The following is a 22,866-nucleotide window of genomic DNA, read 5'->3' as shown; positions in this document are numbered from 1 at the left end:
ATCATCGCAACTGCTGCGGTATTTCTCCAACCTTGTAAAACTATTTTTTCATTCACACAGAGTTCAATTGCCCAGCGCAATTCCTAACTTGTCAGAGAAATCTGCGGCAAAACAGATCTGTATATTCATACTGCCCAAAACATATTTCCCTACAGACCCCCATGCATGTGTACCTATACATGTATGTTCAGGACTACTGCATCCCTTCACATTGATTTTCCCATTGCAAATCCCTTACCTCGCATGCACATGTAGAGCTCGCCGCTGCCTGATTATTAAGCGCTATGTGGCATGACACATCTGTACTGCGTTTATATTTTATCAGCAGTTTTGACATCTTGCTGTCCACATGCAATTTGAAAATATATCAACTAAAACACACTAGAAATAATGCATCTCTCATTTGCATTAGCTACACTAGATTCATACAAAAATGCCACATTATATCAAATATCGCTGTCACCCCAGCCACCAATATGGCCCGCACAATTCAAACTTCGCTTTACCCGTGGGACCCATCAACCACCCCAACACTTTCTATGCAATTTATTGTATTTTTATTCCTGGAAAGTCTGATTTGTATTATTTACATGGGAACAATGAGGTGAATGATATCTCTTGCCATCGTATAGTGCAACACTCAATAGGCACAACTGGTGTAGTTTCCATGGTAGGCATTTTTATCAGTGTGATAGCTGAATTGTTTTCAGCACCACTTCCGTGATGTGGCACACTAAATCTATGGGTTCTTTTGAGAACATAGTTTGAGGCGTCATCCCCCATGTCTTCCAACCAACCTAAAATAGCTTGCTTAGCCTGCATGGGGCACTGTGTACTAACCACGTTCTATTTCTTCCATAAATTGAACATCAAACAGGTTCAGAGGTAGTGTTTGGCTTTTAGATGAGGTGCCATTCTTTGGGAAACTGAAAATATGCTTTTCGCGCAAGGCTGGGAGTTTTAGGGAACTAGTTACCCCTCATTTTGCAAGTCTGCATACATTTTCTATATGTTTTATTAACAGTTAAAGTAATTCATCTGGTCCATTTTTCTCATGGTTGCTTTTTCAGTCTTTGTGCCCCAGTATACAATTGCGTTGCATTGATGGCCGCTGATGCTTAAAGCACATTCCAACTACCAGAGATGGTTCAAGGGTGTTATTGAGTTTTCAGGCAGGGCGCTAGGGCTGTTACACACTCCGCCTAGTTGTTGTGTTTTACACCCTCACCCTGGTGCTCTTAGCTACCAGCTTAGTATATAGAGCTTATTAACACTTATTGGGCCTCATTACAACCCTGGCGTTAAGGGGTTAACGGCGCCGTAAAAGGCTGCGGCGCCGTTAAACCTTAACGCCAGATTCACACTTTAACGCCTGCTTTTTGCAGGCGTTAAAGTCCATCCCGCTAAGGGACCTTGGTGCTAATTACATAATTAGTGCCTTCCCCATTCCCATTGAGCCCTATCGGCCAAAAATGGGAATGGGGAAGGGGCCATGGTGAATGGGGATTTACCGCCCCGCCAACCTTGGAATGGGGCGGTAAATCCGCCATCTACCATGGCGGAATCCGGCATGGACCATGGTGCTAATAGCACCATGGTCCAACACCAGGGTTGTAATGAGGCCCATTGTCTATTCTCTAGCTAGTCACCAGTGAATACCGAAATAACGGCAATCCCCTTCTCAAAGCTCCCTCTGGGAATTTTGAAGCTGGTCCAACACCATCAATGTTAACACTAAAGGGGTTCTAGGGTTGTGCCTTCTAGACACTCTGCCCCGACTATCTCCTTCCTTTCATACCGTGATGTTACCCTTTCTATTATGCTCCTGCTTCCATTCGCCTCTGACCAATTACTCTCACCTTCGCTTCTCCTTCTGCCTCCATCTTCCACTTCTGTGCCTCCAATGTATCTCTCCTTCTAGTCTACCTTCACTCTTTGATGTTAATACATCCCGCCTTCTTACTACTCCCTCTCCTTCTTACTACTCCCACCCACAACACTGATACTCAGTCACTCTCCTTCCACTCACTCTATGCTCCCTCCAACACCCTCACTCACTCTCCTTACATGCACACTCCCCACATAGTAGAACCTGGCATCACCAACCAATACCGCATCCATTGTCTAAATTGCCTCTACATCACAGTCCTCCTTCATCATCATCCACCCAAAGAAATCCACACTTGGCTTCCTGTCGCCCCCTTATTCTCCCGCTTCATCTCCCATATGATTTCTGGCTCTGGCCAATCTGGTCATACCTTCCCCACCTGGGAGGTACAATCATTGACATGTACAAATAACAGATCAAGGACCACCCCTTTTCTCGATGTGGGCAGCTGTGCTACAACAATGACAGCCTGCAATGAGCAGTGTTCCAGTCTGTCTTAGTGGGCCATGTGGCGGTAATACCCAAGGTAGGTAAACCGTAATAAGGGGAAAGCCGATCTATGGCAAGTACATGTTCTGATGGCTCGGTTAGGTCTGGTGCAGCTATCAATGTACCATGGCCACAAATTGAGCAGAGTGAGGCATGCCTGACGGATGAGCAGGCCCTCCATTCCGTCATCTGTCAGCTTTCTTTCTCACTGCTGGTTTTGGCGCTGGAGTCTAGCATGGGATTCCAGTACTGCTGGCAGTTTTTCCATACCTCGGTTGCCTCATTCCTTGATCTACAAAGAAAGGAGAGAAACTGGCCAGCATGGGGTGATGTAAGTTGGTACGGTTCATAAACGGGCACTGGGGCTGGGAAAGGAATTGGGGCCCTCCCAACTGTCACTGTCCCCCTCTAGGGTAGGACTGGCTCAGGCTTCCACCCAAGTAGGCCTCTCATACCAGATTGAGAAGGGCTCCTATCCCCAAGGTCACTGAGCGTGCAATATTTTTTTTCATTTACTTTTGGATAGATTTTATGTGGGCTTGTTTTTATCCCACAATTTTTGCCATCAACTGGACCATGCTGTGAAAATGATTTTCAATAAAAACACAAACCATGTACAAAGTAAATAAATCTCACCTTGATTGCGCACTTTCTTCTATCTGAGGCAGTAATTGTATAACTTGTCTGAAAGTCCACCAGCCGCAACTGCAGACATGCTTTACTGCATGCCGACATGTAAAGATAAAACTAGTGTTTTATCTTTTTTTTTTTTTTTTTTTTTTTTTTTTAACAAGTACTGCGGACTACCTGTGAGAATAGACCATGTTGTCTGTAAACAAATTCTTTGATTTTATATGGAAAATAAAACACCAAGAACATCTGGTTATTTGTTAATCCGGAAAGCTCAAAGGGTGGAGAGCCGGGGGTATTCACAGTGCCAGACATAAGGTAATCGGCATTTACCACAGAGCAGCTTGAGTGGTGTAACCTTGACACTAAAAGGTTTAGGATGAGCAAAGCACTCCAGAGGTCCCATTCAGGCTAAATTTATGATTCTCAAACGCACCCATACTTGGCCTGGTTGGGGTTCATGGGGTTGCATGCATGGTTGAACATGGGACCTATACCTCACAATTATTTCCAACCAAAGCAGCATCCCAGTTCAAGAGCCATTAACTCCAAGACCTTCTGCTAGTGACTAAGCAAGGACCACTTGAAACAAAGAGCTATCTTTGTTAATACTACTCTCCAAACGGTAGCAGTGACAGACGCTTTAACTTGTTTGAGAACATGTGTTATAATCTACATGTGCAGGTTGCAATTGAACCTCCCTTGAGATGGAAAATATCTGCAGCTTGTTTAATTTAAAATCTATCTTTCAAATTTAAGAAGTGTTCCTCCCCTTTCCACTAGGCAACAGTCCGGTAGGATAGGCAACCTAACAGTGAGGAAGTACCTAAATTGGGGAAGAGTACAAAGGTGGATCATCTTCTGCACTACTGGCCATTGAGCGAGCAGAGGAAATGCATCACAGGATGTTTGTCTCATCAACAGTTAGTATGCAAATCACTTGGCAAGTAAAGAATTCATCGATCATGCCACCAGAAGGACAGCATTTTTAATAGGGAGAGGCATTTCTTGCTTAGTACAGAACTAGTTCATTTCGAAGCTGGCTCCTTTCTCCAAATATAGCTGTTTTTTTGGTCTGCACACCATCCATCATAACTGCTTTCATGAACAGACTGCCATCAAATTGAAGTTCAAGAAAACCTCTGCCCTACAAGTGTTTCTGCAATTTATTCTTAAAGAAACCATGCGACACAAGGTTTCATTCTTACATAGTTCCTTTCTCCCTGGGTAATTCCTGCCCTGCATTTGTGACAGTTTAGAAGTTGTAAAGCTTGATGATTGCGTGGGAACTTTAAAAGCCTCTCAGTGGAGTTCAAGTGATGTCGCTCATGTCTCTCTTGATCAGACTTAAGCAATCAAAATGCACTGCATGGAATAAAACAGGGAGTGCTCAGTAAGTGGGTCAGGCAGCTCTAATACCTTGGAGCGCACTGCTTTTCTTTATAGAACCATATATGAATGCAGCCATGTAGAACATCTAAAGCCACCTTAACTTCATGTCCCCTGTTGCGCAGCCTATGGCCACAAGGATGACTTCACAGATTACATCACTGGTGATATCATCTATGGCATACACAAAAGTAAATGTATTAAAAAATGGGATACTATTTAAAGATTACTTTTACTTTGTACAGTATGCGTTTTATTTCAATTTTAACATGTTAATCACTTACAAGAGACATACAGAAAGAAATCTACATATATGGGCATGTTTTCAAGCCAATGTTGAATTTTAAAACTTATTTCTTTTCTATACATATATAAATTTAGAGTAACGACTACTTTTTTTTCAATACCCATGTATGGAAATCTTAAAATATATCCTAATAAATAGTTGTACCTTGTTTTAAAGGCACTTCTCATGTCATTTAGAAAATTATACGTGTACACATGGTATTTATATATGTTTATTTTAAAACGTAGTAAATCATTCGGGTTCAACATGCGTCTCTATATTTCTACTAATTTGTCTGTAAATGGATATACAGATATTATAGTGAATATGTCTTAGATATATTTTGCACAAACAGGAACATTCTAAGCAGTATACTATAATTCCGATATCATATCATCTTTTACCAAAGGGTAGCTTAAAAAAAGTGGTATGTTGCACGTGTAGCTGTTTACTGTTTTAAACAATATACTCATTATTATTAACTATTCTAAAATGCCAATATCGTATATGCAGAAACTTAAGGGTGGTCGAAAAATGGGCAAATACCTAGAGTGATCTTCTGTCTGGTGCCATTAGTCAAATGATCACTGATGTCATATATGATGTTATTAGTGAAGTCACCAGTGATATCATCAGTGATTCCATCAGTGATGTTATCGTTGTGGTCATTGCCTGCGCAACAGAGGTAGCAAGGTTAAGGTGGCTTTATCTGAATTTCAGGGGTTTTGTTTTGTTGCGTTAAGTTCTCACCTTAACATCCCCGCAACAAAAGTTTTTTCCTTGAATTTCAAAGGTTTTGTTATTCCATAGATTTTTTTCTGCACATGGCCAGTGTCCACGGACGTATATTTTACAACACTACCAGACCACTATACATGGCCTTCGGCCATGGCTGGTGGGCACGGCCACTCATTTTAAAAACACTTGCAACCCATCGCTCAAAGACATTCAATAATCACAAACTGGTTTTTACCTGTTTTGATAGTGGTATTGTTACGTATGAAAGATGCATGCATTGAGAATTCACAATGTTTTTAGGAGATACGCAGTGAGATTAATTTATTTGCCAAGGATCAGACACTTTGATTAAGCAGCGTGCTACAAGCCCCTGCGAAAATTGACAATTTTATGGGAAGTTGGCCATAACTATTTTCTTTCTCCTGGTTATCTTTTTTAATTTTTTAACAGATCTTTGGGGAAGGGAGGGGACGGGGCAGGGGGGTGTGACGTCCCTAATTAACTTCAAATGTTCTGCCAAATCGGTTGCATGGGTCAAAATTTATCAGCAATACTTTTTTTCGAGGTTCCTATGAGTCCTACTCACCTTAACTATTAAAATATATATATTTTCACTGAAAAAAAACCTTAGTTAAAAAAGTGCAGTTACGTTGCGCAGATTGTACGCAACAAAACCCTTGAAGTTCAATGGATGTGGGAAATCATGACAAGCTCAACTCTGCACGCTCCCGTTGATGTCCGCCATAATGCTATGTCCCCCATAATGCCATTTTGTATACCATAATGAATCCCTTTTCTTATAATATGTATGTGCTCATGGGCTTTGCAAAGGCAACACACAGAGTTAAGCTGGTCAGGACTTCCCACATCTGCTGAATGTCAAGGGTTTTGTTGCGTTGTGCAACTTAACTAAGGTTTTGTCAGTGAATTTCAAAGGTTTTGTTATACCATAACGGGCCACTAGCCATAACCACTGTACATGTTCTCCAAATAGGTTTGGTAGCCACAGCCTTCGTCCATGGCAACTATACATGTTTTTCGGATCCACTAGCCAGGGCCTTAAGCCCTAATCAGTGAACACAAGCTTCTGCCGTGCCCACTTTATATTTTAAAACACTACCGGGCCACCAACGATGGCGGTTGGCCAGGGCCAGTGGCCATAGTATTTGGAAGGGTCCACAGTACATGTTCCCCCTATATATTTCTTTTGGACCCTCTAGGTGGCCACGGCCAAAGTGTCTTTCCGGCACATTTGTCAGAGCCTTCCGCGCAGGCCAGTGAGCATGGCCTTTGGCCGTGACCACTACATATTTACAAATGTCACCGGCCCACTAGCCATGGCCTTCTCGCATGTCCACTGTGCACGTTATCCCAATAGGTTTCTTTCGAACCCACTAGATGGCCATGGCCCACTATAGAAGTCTTTCGGGCCCACTAACCAGGGCCTATGCCATGACCAGTGGCCACAGCAAAGAAGTCTTGATTTTTCTCTTTCTTCTTTTTTAACTAATCTCTCCCACAATATTCAGTCTGGGAAGGGGAGGGCAGGGGGGCGTGACAAACATTTTGTTTTGCATAATATCGGCCAAATCCGTCATGCAAGTCAAAAGTTATTAGCAATTCAAAGGTTTGGTTTTCCTATAGAACTTGATACTCAACTAAAGTGCGCTGACGGCTGCATAAGAATATAAAAATGAGATACATGCATGCATGTGCTGTGCTAAGGGTTTTGTTTAAAGCAAACCTGCATGTTGCAGAATCTAACAGCCATTTTTCACTTTACATACTATTCTCTAGCTCAGAAAAAGAACGATTGGATTGGCTCTGTTTTGATGAATAAAAAAACTGCACAGGTTTGTGTGGAGCACTTCTTGTAGAACCTATACAAAGCCTATCGCTGAAAAACAGATGGTGGTTAATTCTCCTGGCAATAGCATAACATTACAAACAAAACATCCAGACTAAAATGTTATTTTATTTGGGCATTACAGGGACCTTCAGGTGGGTTTGTTTGGATACTTAAACCGCATCAATATGTGCACACAATGAACAGGGTTAATCTGTGATGGTATAATCATCAGAAAATCATGGAAATACTGAGCGTATACCTCCAAAAACATTGTATTGCCATGGGTGGAATTGCATTTACCTGAAGTAGGACCAAGCACCACCTCAGCCCTGACGTGGATGCTCACTTTGGCAGGAGGCCGCACCTCAGTGGCAAGGCTAAAACATGTTTGCTGCTTGCGTTTAAATGTAGAAGTGAGGCCTAGAAGCTCAGAATGTTCTGGTCTGAAACCTTTGCCTCTCCAGTTGTTTTGGACTACAACACTCATCACTCGGAGCCAGCAAAATCAATGGTGAGGGACCATCAGTTGACAGATTTCCACTCTAGGGCCGAGTTGCACATGGTTCTTTCAAATCAAATTGTACAGATTAGCTTAAAAACGATATAATGGATTTCAACCCAGAGACACTATCAGTGGGCAAGTGTTTGCATTCACCCATCACTTTCAGGTTTGCTCAGTAAAACCTCATTTACAGTTTAGCATCAGAGGACCAAAAAAGATGCCCAAGAGAACTAAAACACATCACTTAAACATCAATGAACATCTGTTATTTTACTTGGCCTTCCCTTTAGGCATTGTTACCAACAAAGCATACAATATTGCAACCACACCTGTGAGAAATCACAAAAACCAGTGCAGAAGATGTACAATTGTGTTCCCGTTCACAATCCATTATGCTTTTCCACTTGTGTATGAGTTAACAAAGGACAGTCAAACTACAATAAAAGTTTTTTTTTTTTTAAAGGGAGTAAACAAAAAACAAGACGCTTCAAGAAATCTTCAGAGCAAAGAATGTAAGACATGCATTACTTACCGTAATAGCATTTCTGATAATTGCATCTGCTTAGATTCACATGCTGTCCATATAGTCCGACATCTAGTGGTAATCGCAGAGTATTGCATCTTTCTTTCGAGGATCGAAAGGGGACGTCGACATGGGTATGACTAACACCATCCCTAACGTGACATGAAGTGTACCCAAAATCCCTCACGCGTCAAGGTCCCTCCGATTGTGTTTTTCCTGCTGTGATGGAGCCTCATAGTCAGCGTGATTGTGTACAGAAGAGAGAACATGTAAGATGTCTATGTTCTTTCTACTCCAGGAGGGGAGGAAGGGTGGGCGCATGTGAATCTAAGCAGATACAATCATCAGAAATGCTATTAAGCAAGTAATGCATGTCTTCTGATGCTTGTTAATCTGCTTAGAATCACATGCTGTGCATAGACTAGCGAGAAGTACCTAGAGATGTGGTGGGATGTGTGAAGGAACAGTAGCAAAGAGGTGTTTTAGCACCACTTGTACCACCCGAGAGTCAGACCTAGAGCATGCATCTATCTAGGCAGTAGTGTTGTGTAAAGGTGTGGATAGAACTCCAGATTGCTGTTTTACAAATGGAATCAAGGGGAATATTTGCAATGAATGCTATGGATGCCCCTGTGCCAGGAATAGAGTGTGAGCTTGAAGGGTAGGTCTCTCTTGGCAAGTGCGTAGCACAGTGTGATGCAGTTTACGATCCACTTTGAAATCGTTGATTCAGACAGTATCCCCTTCTCTACCAGCTGCCACTGAAACGAAAAATTGTTTTGTTTTCCTTAGTGGTCTTGTTCTCTCCAGGTAATAGATCATTGCTCTCCTCACATCAAGTGTGTGGAGGCTTCTTTCCAAAACATTAGTGGGGTTCTGGAAAAAGGTGGGTAGTTCTATTGATTGGTTCACATGGAACTTTGAAATAAATTTAGGCGCAAAATGTGGGTGAGTGTGCTAGACCACCTTGTCTTTGTGAATCGTGACAAATGTGTCTAGAACGGAGAGGGCTTGCAGTTCACTAACTCTCCTTATTGATGCGACAGCCACCAAGAAGGCCGTCTTGTAAGTGAGTGCTTTAAGGCTAGCCTTATGCATAGGTTAAAAGGGAGGTCCCATTAGTCTAGTAAGTACCACATTCAGGTCCCATCCAGGAGCTGGGTTGGCAGTAGGGGGATGAAGTCTTTTAACCCCTTCCATAAAAGCGTTGATTACTGGAATCTTCCACCACAAAACCTTCTTTTGGGACGTGGTGCATTCTGAAAGTGCAGTCAAGTGGACCAGTCCTGAATCAAGCAGCTGAGTCAGATACAGGACAGTATGTGTAGGTGTTCATTAAATGCGATTGATGCTCTGCCACTGCACCAGATGACAAAACATTTCCACTTGCTAGAGTAGCAGTGTCTGGCGTTAGGTTTCCGTGCTTCCCAAAGTATGTCCATACATCTTTGAGGGAGTTGGAGATGGCCAAACTCTATGACCTTAGGAGCCAAGCTAAATTGAGAGTTTGAGGGCATGGCTGTAGTGTTTTCCCACTGACTTGTGATAGCATGTTGTGAAGGCATGGCAGCTTCCTGGGAGAGAAGACTGACATTGTCATGAGATGGTAGAACCATGGTTGGCGGGCCCACATCGGGGATACTAGGATTATCGTGACTGGTTCCTGGGGCATCTTGGGCGCTATCTTGTTGAGCAGAGGAGTCAGGGGTGGGGGGCCTTAAACAAATTTCCCTGACCATGTTATCCAGAGTCTGTTCCCCTTGCAGTGGCTCTGCAGCTACTTGAAGGTGTAATCTGGGCGTTGTGTGTTCTCCAGAGTTGAAACAAGTCGATCTCTGGGAACCCCCAGTCTGCAAAGACTTTGAGAACAATGTCTTTGTGCAGTTGCCCCCCCCGTACTCTGCGGGTAGTGGGAAGTGTCTGCCGAGTAGAGTTCCCCTAGAACAAGTTGTGACAGGAACAGCTTGTGTTTGAGAGCCCATTTCCATATGTTCTGGGACAGTTTGGATAGCCCTGGAGAATGAGTGCCCCCTTGTTTGTTCGGGTAATACGTGGCCATGGTACTGTCTGTGAGGACTAGGATTGCCTTCCCCTGGTGGTCTGTTTGGAATGTCTTCAGGGCCTGGAATACTGCTAGCAATTCCAACAGGTTTATGTGGTTGCTTGCTACCGCTGCAGACCATACGCCGTGAGGTGAGCCCCTCCACCCCGTCAGAGATGCGTCCGTGAAGAGAGTGGCTTCTACTGCAAGAGGTTTTCACTTGACCACCACTGCATAGACTGAACGAGGGCTGCCGAGACAACCACTAGATCGTCCCACTGTCCGCTGGCATGACACCATTGGCTTGAGAGCCACTCCTGCATAGGGCGCACGCGCAGACGTGCATGAGGTACCAGGTAGCTGCAGGAAGCCATCATCCCCAACAGTCGCATGGCCTTGTGCACAGTCACCTCGTAAATGGCTGCATAGTGAGGGATCTGGAACAGCATTTTTTTTAACCTTCTCGGAGGGAAAGACAAGGCAGTCTTTGGTCCGAATTAGCGCTCCCAGAAAATGACTTGGCTGGGGTCTAAACTGGATTTCTTCTAGTTGATCGAGAACCCTAGACTGAATAGCAGATCTTTCGTCTTTTGGGTGTTTGTAAGGCATGTTCCGTACAAATCCCCTGTTATGAGCCAGTCGTCGAGGTAAGGGTAGACTGGAATGAACTGCCTGCGCAGGTGAGCAGCTACTACCGCCCGTACCTTCGCAGCCATTACCTTCGCGAACACTCGTGGAGCAGAGGCTATGCCGAAGGGAAGAACCTTGAACTGATAGTGCGCGTCCTCTATCATGAACCTAGGTACTTTCTGTGCGCTGGCAACATTGAAATAGGAAAGTATGTCTTTCATATCCAATGTTGCCATGTAATCCCTCTGCACCATCAGCGGAATGACTTCCTGCAGAGCAGTCATTCTGAACTTTTGTGGTTTGACATTTGTTCGCTGGGCACAGGGCACATGGTGAGATCCTTTTTGGGCACAAGGAAGTACACTGAATAAATACCCTTGTTTACAGGATATGATCTGGCATTTATAACGCGCCTATATACAAATGTTTCAAGGCGCTTGATGAATAGGGACAACTTGTATGGCGCCAGTGAAATTTTCGGCGGGCGTGTTGGCATCTGATGCTTCCTCGACTTATCAGTTGAGGGAGCTTTTGGGGTTGTATGTCTGTCCTTGGGTGGTGCGGGTGTGCCCTTGTCGCCGGGGTGTGATCTCCCCATATTAGTACCTGTGGCCTGTCTGTCGGGGCCCGGGACGGGCAACCAGAAACCGGACAGTTCTGCATAAAGTTCTATGGCCTCCACATCAGAGCCATGGCTACCGTTCCAGTACTCGTCATTCAAAGTGACAGCGCCAGCGGGGAAGCGACTTTTGGCTTCGGCCTGTATAGCAAAGGCCGGCCACTGCTTTGTCGATCTTTTAACGTCTTAGGACAAATAAGCTTGCAGGACTTACAGGATTGCTCCTCGTAATCAAGAGGTAAGAACCTATGCACTTGCGATGGGTGTCCTGCCAAGGGTATTTTCCGTTGCAAGACGGACAAAACTTAAATGAAGTCCTCTCCGTAGCAGAAGTAAAATACAGAAGCCAGATCAGAAAAGGAAAGAGGGGAAGAGGAAATGCATTCTCAGAAGAAGAATCAACCCAGGGCCCCACTCTCCATACTGTAAAGGCCTGGCCGGAGGGCCAAGGCCACGCGATCTCTGCACCAGTCGCCGAAACAGCAGTTGTATGTCGTCGGTGTGGATATCTCTGAAGTAGTCGAAGAAAAGTCAAAGAACTAACTACCATTGGTCGTGGGACAACGAAAAATTAGTTTTGTAATAAACTCAGACAAGCTCCGCATAAGGCGACCAACTAGTTGGGTGGAAAAAAATCATCTCGGGAACCTCGACACATGAGGGATTTTGGGTACACTACACATCTTGTTAGGGATAGTGTAACAGTCACGCCCATGTTGACGTCCCCTTTCGATCCTCAAAATAAAAATGCAAAGATTACCACTAGATGTCGGACTATATGCACAGCATGTGATTCTAAACAGATTAACAACTATCAGAACATAATATTACAGCATATTGCATGTTTTCATTGAGCTCAGGTTCAGAGTCTGGAGGTTCAGAAACCGGTCCTTGCCTTGCCACTAGCTACTGTTTATATGGGCCCCAAATATCACTCGGCTGTGCTTTCACATGTGTGATGAGCCTATAATCAGCTTTCAGTTCGAAATAGTACACTGTCTTTCAACCACAAATTCTTTATAGCAGCTGCTCTCCTCGCCCACACCAGAGATACCAGTCTTTTAGCCAGACCCAACATTAATCCGGCGGGCCTCCTCACCTTCCCAGGGATGTCCCTCATATACCCAAATAGTGCCACTAAAAGACTAGGCTCCATCCGCAGAAAAGTGTGCCCGGGGAACAAGAGCATCCCTCGCACCCATCAGGACTGCGTAGGTAGATTGTACTCAAACCCGCTGGTGTGTAATATACTTGTGTGAAAACTTCAAATGCAGTCATTTATACTCACTATTTAGAGCGACATTCCTAGTCTGCATATAACAGTAGCACCAAACCCTGCTCAGGTATTGGGCTGTAGGGTTTCTTCCCATTTCAGATGTGCCGTTGCCCATCCCCACCTTTTTGTCCTATGACTCAGGTGTATATATCAGACACCAATCTCCCTGTTCCTGCAGCTTCTATGGCAAAGTGAAGCAGGGGTGTATTCTTGGGTGGTTTAGGGAAGGTAGTGAGCATCCTTTGCCTAAGTGAGAAGTATAGGAAAATATTCTTTGTGGTTTATCCCACCATTTTAAACCCTTCAAGTGCTATGAACTGTCCAAGAGGGAATAATCATGAAATTTGCTCAACCCCCAGTCTCTGCATACAATAATTCGTATAGGAATTTTTGCTAGTAAGGGGAACCCCAGAAATATGTTTAATCGGTAGGAGCGGGGACTATAGAGACCCGCCCCCATTCTCTGACCCAGTTTACATCATGCCTTGTATGTGCAGTGTACCACATTACCCAACCCTGCTGTGTTAAGAAGCTTTGTGAGCTCTACTGCCCTCAAAAGCAACAACACCCTTTCTATTTGGATATGAGGCCTATCAGGAACGGGGTCGTACCAGTAAGACAAGTAGTGACCTTGGGCGGCCAGGTAGTAGGATTCAAAGTCAGGAAGTGCCAATACCCCCTCCCCCCCAATCCAGCCGTGCAATCAGTTTCACCCAGCCCCTTCAGGGATGTTTACACACACATATATGAACGTAGAGACCATAGTTTTAAGTGCTTTAAAAAAAAGGAACCGGGTCCTGCCAGGGGCACTTTTAGGAAGACATGCAAGAACCTTGATAAGAAAACAATCTTAACCAAGGCCATCCTGCTATATATAGAGAGAGGAGAAGCCTCATGCATCAGTCAGTCAAATGATTTCCTTGATTGGATTTCCAGAGGGTGACATCTAATATTTAAGCCAAAAGCAATACAACAATCTACTTTTAGAATTGGTGTCCTTCTAGTGCAACCTTCTGACCACCCCTAATGGCTGTGTTCCAAAAGCAAGACCCATTGGTGCCAGGCAGGTAGGTAGGTTCTTGCTCCACACCAATGTTTGCAGTACCTCCAAATTAAACGTTAAAAAAAAAAGAAAAAAAAATACATACCTTGCCCTGGTTCTGGATGGTAAATGCTCCGAGGACACTGCTGGGAAGCTCGAATACACGGCCTATATATAAAGTCAGCGTGTACATTTCTTCTACCAACAAAGAGGGGAACTGAACCTCCAATTCTTCATATGGGTGAGTAGGCACATCCTCATTCTTCTGAGGCTCAATATACCTAAAGGAACCAAGAAAGTACAATGGCAAAAATATAAAATTTCCAAAAAGTACATTAAGTAGAAAACGTATCAGCAATGCATGCATGATTTTAAGCATTGACTTAAATCAGGTCAGCTGTTTTCAGCATGTGCCAAACCCTTACACAACAGGATATAACAAAATCAAACTGACTTCTAACTTAGGGCATGCTTGAGCACTTTATTATGTATGTGAAATTAATTTGGTTTAACTTAATACATTTTTTTGGCTGGAAAGAGAATGATTTCATACACTTGGCCTCTTTAATGTAACATATTAATCCTAATCAATCCTTAATTTTTCCATGCGCTGTTAGACATACAACTCCACTACCCAAAATTAAAGAATGTTTTATTTGTATTTCCTCGATACTATCCTAGATATGTGTAGATAAGACTGTAGCCAATCAATATACACATTAATTTTGTTGGAACTAAATACATCTGACCATCAAATACTAGCCTACTTCCTATCCGTCTAAATATCTTAACTTTCAACTAAAATATGACCCAGCGTGATTGAACAAGTACAATTGAAGATACAACTCCATGCAATTGGTTGTGTATTTCAACCAGAATTCGAATGAACAGAGCAACAGGATCACCGTTTCGACAAGCAATACCGCCTGGAGCGTCACTTGTCGATTATTCCCGGTGCTTAAACCCAGCTCGAGCCCAAACAGATCCTGGTTAGTGCCACGACCTGCTTCGCCGTAAGTCACCTTTGAATAGCACAGAGCTACCGCATTTGAACCAGCTTGACGCCCGCTTGCCGCTTGGGTACACACAATCCAATGTACCCAAACTGAGTTCGATCAGCTTGCATCACTGCTCAAAGCCGAGTGCAACACTGTTGACCTGCCAAAGATCCAAAACAAGGTACTATCTACCAACAACTGCCCCTATGGTTCATTTTGGGCCCTAAGTACTGGAGGAAAAAGGTGCAAAAGTGACCTAACCATAGACAAAGCCTGAAGAACATTGTGGTAATGACTTGCCTCACACCACTTCTCCGAATGCTGCATTGCGCTAATTTTGCTTATTCTCTGTTCTTTCCTAAAGGTGTGGGTTTTGTGCAGTGATTTTCTATTTAGTTGTTTTTGCAGTTGGTGTGTTTTATTAAATGATCTATTTTTTATAGAACCTTGATTGGGCATTCCATTAGTTTGGGACGGTTATACTTTGCAGTTTGGATCGCCACTGATTCACCTTCACACCCCTCTTAAGAGCATAGCTAACCCATCTTCCCACGTTAGCACAAAAGACGAAGGTGGTATCTCTTAACAGTGCCCGTTTTACCTTTATGATTGGGTTGGCTCTTGGTTTGTAGCAGTGTTATGGCTGAGTGGGCATTTATTCTCTACTCATCCTTGTACTTCTGCAGGGCAATCATAGCAAGTTTAATATATTACCTGAAAAGAGTAGGCAAAAACGCTGGAAATGGCAAGGACTTACTACAAAAACGCACAGGCTAAAGTCTGGTGCATCCAATCCAGACAAGTCCATGCTTTGATTCTGTTCAGCTGAATTTCCATTATTGTTTATGCCTATAGCAGATAATGGCACCAGAATTCCGTCAGTCCCTAGGTTTCCGTGCCCTTTCCACTTCAAGTGGCAAATAGCATTAGCAGTCCTGCAAAATTTGCAGCCAAACAAATAAACACAAACCATGCACCACTATGAACCATTTTCAACTTCGAGACACAGTAATAATTTCAAGGAAGTTGAAAAGTGTTTCTCCACAAGAATTTTAGGGCCACTTCAACAAGTGCACTGGCCATTAGCACTCTGGGCAAGCTACATAGCCAATCAGGCGTAAGAACTCCGGCTTCTTCAGCGCACATTCTCTGGCACAATGATAGTCTATGCAGAGTCGCTGCGCCACCTCTGCCCTATTGCCACATCTGCTCCTCCACCTGTACCCTAACAAACCAAACGTCGGACTTACCTTGACATCCACAAACCTTGACACTCCCTTCTCTACTGTAGTTCCTCAAACAGTCCCCATGGAAAATGAAAAGGGTTTTGTGCAAAAATCAGATTCCCCTTTTCCCCTTGCAGACACTTTCAAGGGTTTACTGTGGATGCACTGAAAAATAATTCTTAGCACCAGTTTGACAACAAAGGTGTCAAGAACTTTGTTCAGGCCCTTAACCTGGGGGGGTGGACCGTTAACAGTAGGGTCTGCCACAGGGATTACCTCAGTTCATGAAGGCCCAAATCACTGTCCCTCACAAATCAATGACATCAGGCAAGATTAACAAGAATGACCAACAGACGAGGTGGTATTACCCAAATTGTTTGAATGCCCAAATTGACCGACTGTCAAGGGTCCGAATTGAGAATATATATATATACATATTGGGGTGTTAGCGGGGGGGTTTCCCCCCGCATATATGTAACAATTGACCTTCACAATTCGGTCAATTGTGCAAAGGTCAATTGTAATTCGAACAATTGTAGTTCGAACAATTCGTATACAACCGACGAGGTGGGGCCATCAAACAGTGTTCGCAATACTGAGCAGTAGAAATGATCCATAATAATTGTAACAGCAAGAGCATTAGCAGTGTCAACCTTATCCAGTATGATTAATAAAGTCAACCAGTCTGGAATAGCAATAATCTCATACAAGATTAGCAATATTTACAGATCAGACCACTCCAGACATGTATCCAACCCCAAACTGGTCATTCCTCACAGAAGCCAACCCTCATGAGCGCACACCCACTTTCCGCCAACAGCCTCACATGCACAGCTCCACACACTATCCAAATAACTACTTTGACAAGACACAACACTCCTCCACAGGCAACTCTCCACTCTCCACTCTCCTTCCACCTGTATAGCAACACCCTCTGCCCAGACCCACAGAAGCACATGCAATTCCATCCGCCCCAACATAGCCACATCCACACACTTCATCAATTTCTCAAATCCACACAAGTAGCACCACCTTCCGTCCTTTCTTCCTTCCTTACACAGTACCCAACTGACCACAGGCACTTTGGACAGGAATAATGAGTAAGCCTAGGGAAAAGTGGAGAGAGGGTTAAGGAAGAGAATAATGCACAGAACGAGAGGAAAAGGAGTATATTGGATACATTTGCAGCTTTACAACCGGAAGATTTCGGTTCCCATTCGGCCGTCCTGGCCGAGCCAAGTTGTGATATGGCCCAAACCCTATCCCTCCAAGTATCGTCCAAATGCAGTTGAGATAAGAAATACACTTAACACCAAGATAAAATGATGAAACAAAAAAAAAAAAATACTGTCCAAGACAGAAGTGTTGGGGTCTAGTGACTAAAGTAAGTCTTTCGATTTAGATTCTAATGCAGACTTTCCCTTTGACCACAATGGTCTGATCTTGAGCACATCGCTTTATATCACTGCACTCCCATTTCCTTAGCTGACATACAGCTGGGAATTCATAGTTTATAAGCGGAGCCTAACAATAATGTGCTCCAATACATTTAAATGACTGGGATTGCAGTGTAGCGGAAACAGGACAGATGTTTCCTATTAGACAAATTGCTGATTTTTGGAGAACATTTCCAGATTCAAATCGCAGCTTTGCTTTACCCAAACGGTTTTATCCTGGGCAAATAACTACCTCTTCCTGTTTTCGAATGTCAAATTTGAGGGTGCTTGGACACAAACTGAACCCCCTTATACTGCAAAATGTTGCACCAAAGGGTGAGATTCCAGTAGGAGTTTTAATGGCAAATAAGCAGATAATCTAATGAAGTCTGTTAAATTCATGGACAGCATTTGAGAGAAGCAAAGAATTGCTTTATAATCTCTGATGTAACAAAGATTCATACTGATGGGTTAAAGGCCGGTATGCCTTCAGCTTTGGGGGTGGGGTATTTGTGCCAATTATCAATCCATGTTAATGAGCACGGTACAGCCTCATACTTTCAATATGGTTAAAAAAAAGCATACTCTACCCCATCGAGAGGTGGCCATCGTTTTATGCCCCTTCCAGTGAAGTTTTCAGGGGTCAATGGTTACACAATGTCACAACCACTAGGACTATAGTGAAACAATTCCACTGAATTGTAATACAAGTTTCAGCATTTGCAAAATTCTGTGATGTTGGAGATATGTCATTTCCCAAACAGTGGGGTCACCCCCACAGGAATGTATGGACGGGTGGTTTATGTTCATGTTTGGGAAGGTTTGTTTTGGTTATAACACAGCTAGATTTTGCTAACCAAGAAAAGTAAGGCAGCTACCCAAGAGGTAGCGAGTGGACACATGCAGTCCCTGAACTCCCCAACAGGAAGGGCACAGTAGGGAGCATAGAAGAAAAACCTAATGGCTGAGACACCATCTCCTCCTGGAATGTTAGGGGGCTGAATGGCTACATCAAGAGAGTAAGAGTGGCAACATACCTGCGCCGTAAAAGAGTCCAGATAGTGCCACTACAAGAAATCCACTTCACACCAGCAAAACAGACACGTATTGAAGAAGTGGGGTCAAAGGGGGTTTGGGTCAGTGTACTCCAACTACGCAAGGGGGGGGTTCTTTGCCCCCACGTTGCCTTTCCAGAAGGTGGGATTTCACAGAGACACCGAGGGGAGAGTAGTACTGGTGCACAGGTTCCCTGATCATCACGTATGCACCTAATAACAGCGCAGCTCCCTTTTTTCGCTCCCCATATGCAAGGTTAGCCCCCTTTAAAGGAATTACAGGGAACTGGGGAGGGGACTTTAATTGCACAATCGACCCAATGCTTGACAGGTCAGATGGTAAAAGCACATCGCTGATCCCCCTCCCCCCCCCGCTAAGGCTTTGCAAATGCTAATGAAGGTGTTAGAATTACAAAAGCGCTGGCGCTGGATACAAGGACCAAACATACAAGAATTTTCATTTGATTCAAGCATGCATAACATATACACTCAAATAGATTACCTTCTCACGGGAATGGATCAGCTGTAGGAGCCACGTATGAAGGGATCACCCTCTCGGACCACTCACCCTTCATAGTAGAATGGGTACTCCGTGGCAAACTGGCCACAGTGATACCCACGTGAGAACTACAGGCAGAGACCACGAGGGATGGACCATTCAGGGAAGAGATGGCTCAGCAGATAAAAGAAAACGTTGGCGTTAATGAGGGTAGTGTTGAAAAAGGAGGAATTATATGGGATGCCTTTAAGGTGGTGTAAAGGGGAGCAGCTATAGCTAATTCTAAAGGAATTGGAGCGGAATCTGGCAAGCAAAGGAGCTAGAATCAAGCAGATGGAGAGCTCCAGGGCTGGGGAGGATCAGGAGGAAGGGAAGCTCATCGAACTCAGACAGAAATATGTAGAACACTGGGAGAGGCTGGGAAGATAGTTTTGCAAAATACACAGAAGAGCCACGAGCAAGGAGACAAACCCGGTAGCTGTTGGCCTGGCTGACTAGGAGTACGGACACCAGGGAGGGAATTACTGAAATACTGGCTGAATGTGGGGAAAACATGGAGGTCGCAAAAGGAAATCAACAGAACATTCTAGTGAGACCTGTAGAAGGACTCGAGCGACACTAGAGAGAAAGAAATTAAAGAAACTGTGGCAAATATCGGCCTGCCGCCCCTGAATACGGAGCATAGATATATGCTTGAGGCCCCGCTCACAATTATGTTATGTTAAAGGTAATTATATAGCGCACCGTCACCAACGGAATTGGTCCTCAGGCGCTCTGACGGATCTGTAAACGAGAAGGTGGGATGAGTTAGTAAGGTGAAGAGGGAGTAGGATAGTGAGAGGAGTAGTGATCTGCTGGCAGCTTCAACTCGGTAGACACCAGGTGCTGAGCTTTGGTGCGAGTATTGTATCGGTGTAAGTCCGCGTGCGCTGTTGGAGGCTTATGTGTTGTTGCAGTGTGGTGAAGTGCGTGCAGCTTGTGCGAGAGATGGTTGTGTGATTTTTTTTGTTATAGATGAGTATGAAGGGAGTTTGAGTTTATATTGGTTAGTGGGTTATATGATATTTAACATGCAAGCATTCACAGTTCTGTCTAAGTGTAGCACTTGCTGACCTACATAATTCCGTCTAAGTGTGGCACTCGCAAACCTTCACAATCCCACCCAGGTCCGGCGCAGGCTAATGTTTTCAATTCTAAGTGTGGCACATGCTAACATCCAAGTTCCATCTAGGGGTGGCATATGCCAACATTCACAATCCTATTTAGCTACAGAGCAGGCTAATGTTCTCAATTCTAAGTGTGGCACATGCTAACATCCAAGTTCCATCTAGGGGTGGCATATGCCAACATTCACAATCCTATTTAGCTACAGAGCAGGCTAATTATCTCAATTCTACGTGTGGCACATGCTAACAACCAAGTTCCTTTTATGGGTGGCGCACGCTAACATTCATAATCCTATCTAGATACGGCGCAGACTAATGTTCTCAATTCTAAGTGTGGCACATGCACAATTAAGGAATTACAGGAGGTGGTTGCCATGCTGCCCATGGGTAAGCCCACGGGGGAAGATGGCCTGCCGGCAGAGTTTTATAAAGCATTAAAAGACATGGTGGCACCGAAATTACTCCAAACCCTTGAAGACGCATACAAGATAGGGGAACTACCCGGCAGTATGGAAGAATCCATTATAATCGCGATTTTAAAACCAGATGGGGAAATTTTGTGAATCATACCGTCCGATATCACTTATCAACAAGGACACCAAGATCCTCACAGTGGTCTTAGCCGAGTGACTGAAGAGAGTGATTGGGTCGCTGGTACACCTGGACCAAACCAGCTATGTCCCAGGAAGGGCAATGACAGAAAACCTCAGAAAAGCTACATGCGATAATAGACAAGACACAAATTCGGTCAGATTGGAATGGATTTTTGCCTCTGAGAAGCTTTGGGATAGGAGAGAAATTCACAAGATGGGTTCAGATGCTCTATTCCATCCCGGTGGATAGCGTGCGGACTGGCAAATGCATATCAGGGCAGCACCCGATACGAAGAGGCATGAAACAAGGTTGCCCTTTTATCCCCCCATGTTAAATATTTTGGCCTTTGAACCCCTGGCGATATTCCTAAGAAAATAATTCAAAAACGCTGGGCTCTGCATAGACTGGATCCACCATGTGATATCGCCCTATGCAGGCAATGTGCTGCTATATATGCGACACCCGGAAGAAAATCTGGCGCCTTATCTAGAAGTGATGGAGAATTTCGCCGACCTGTCTGGGATCTCAGCGAGTATGTCAAAATCCTGCCTATTTACACTTGCGGGGTGGGTTGGTGTAGAGGAAGACCGACCGCCATGTTTGGGCTTGCATTGGAAGGTCCATACCTTTAGGTACCTAGGGATCGAGATTTATCACAACAGGGAGAGCACCCATCGCCATAATGCACTAAAGGAAAGGTTGGGCCTAGAAGTCTCCATCAAGTTCTGGGGGAAAACTACCAGTCTCAATAATGGGCAGGGTAGCGCTCCTAAAAATGGTGGCCCTCCCCGCTTGTTATACCACTTTGTAAACATCCAATACCTCATTCCGAGGACCTTCTTCAGAGAGCCAACATCAATAATAGGAGGTTTCATATGGGGAAATGCTAGAAGACGGGTGGTCAGAGGCGTTGTACAGGGACTACGAGGAAGGTGGGCTGCACCTCCCGCACTTTTAACTCTATGACCTGGTTGGACAGCTGCTGCATGTGGCAGGGTGGCTGGCAGACTTTTAGATGGGGGAACATATCCTACTGAGCGCTGGAATAGCCCCCTACCTGCTAAAATAGGTATTGTGGCAGAGGAAGGCCCCTCAGGTCTGTTGCAGTTGGGCAAACAGATATGAGTCAAGACCAAAAAGATACTAAAACTTAAAGAACCCTAATCCCCACAGATACCCTTGGCAGCCAGTTAAACTGGGAGGAGAAGGGCGCAATGACAATTGGAGATTGCGCTCCGCGGACAAGCTCTTAAGAGTTCCAAGACCTAAGGGATGTATACAGAATACACAAAGGGCAATTCATGAGATACTCCAGGGTAGTAAATGCAATAAAAGAAAAATGGCCAGACTGCCCAACCCAGTGCAAAGACAATTGAGCATTGGGGCTGGTGTATGATGTGTCGGAAGGAGGGCAGAGGGTGTCCAGGCTGTATCAGCGGCTACTTGATGCACTACCGAAGACACAACCAGAGGGGGGAAAAGCATGTAGGAATCAGAAGTGGGCAAAGAATTGACAACAGCAGAATGGTCCAGAGCACTGCAGTACCCAAAGAAAGTTTCAAGAAAAGCTACATTAAAGCGGACAAAATTCTACATGCTCCATAGAGCATAAATGAACCCCACAGCTATTGATGCGCTTCTAAGGCTCAGAAGTAAGGTGGGTGCCCGAGGTGTGGCACGGACGAGGCAGGAATGGAACACATGTTCTGGTCCTGCCCGGTTATCCGGAGGTTCTGGCTGGACTTGGAATCACAGCTAAGGAAAGGGGCATTACAAGATACAAATAGATGACCAATGCCTGCCTCTTTGGGGTGTTTGGGTCCACTAGAAGGCTACATCAGAAAATAGGATGATAGACTTAGCATGGGTGTTGGCAAAAAGAAGGATCGCCATGTCATGGAAGTCAATGGAGGGCCCAAACAGATAGCTGGTGGGAGGTATCTGGTCATTTCATCTAAAGCATTACCATCGAATGCCATTCCCTCGACAA

At 44.4% G+C, this 22,866-nt stretch overlaps 1 protein-coding gene across 1 annotated transcript in view; it reads right to left on the bottom strand.

Annotated features, from left to right (window-relative positions):
* Positions 1-22,866, bottom strand: part of MMS22L (MMS22 like, DNA repair protein) — a 1,233,593-nt gene that overhangs the window by 1,091,488 nt on the left and 119,239 nt on the right. The window contains exon 5 of the mRNA XM_069606412.1: positions 14,009-14,183. Within this exon, the coding sequence (XP_069462513.1) occupies positions 14,009-14,183 (175 nt within the window). The remainder of the gene's footprint in view (positions 1-14,008; positions 14,184-22,866) is intronic.

Source organism: Ambystoma mexicanum, chromosome 4p, assembly GCF_040938575.1.
Source record: "Ambystoma mexicanum isolate Mex_15411 chromosome 4p, UKY_AmexF1_1, whole genome shotgun sequence".
NCBI lineage: Eukaryota > Metazoa > Chordata > Amphibia > Caudata > Ambystomatidae > Ambystoma > Ambystoma mexicanum.
Note: the sequence above shows the minus strand (reverse complement) of the source record. Positions and strands in the feature narration are given on the sequence as shown.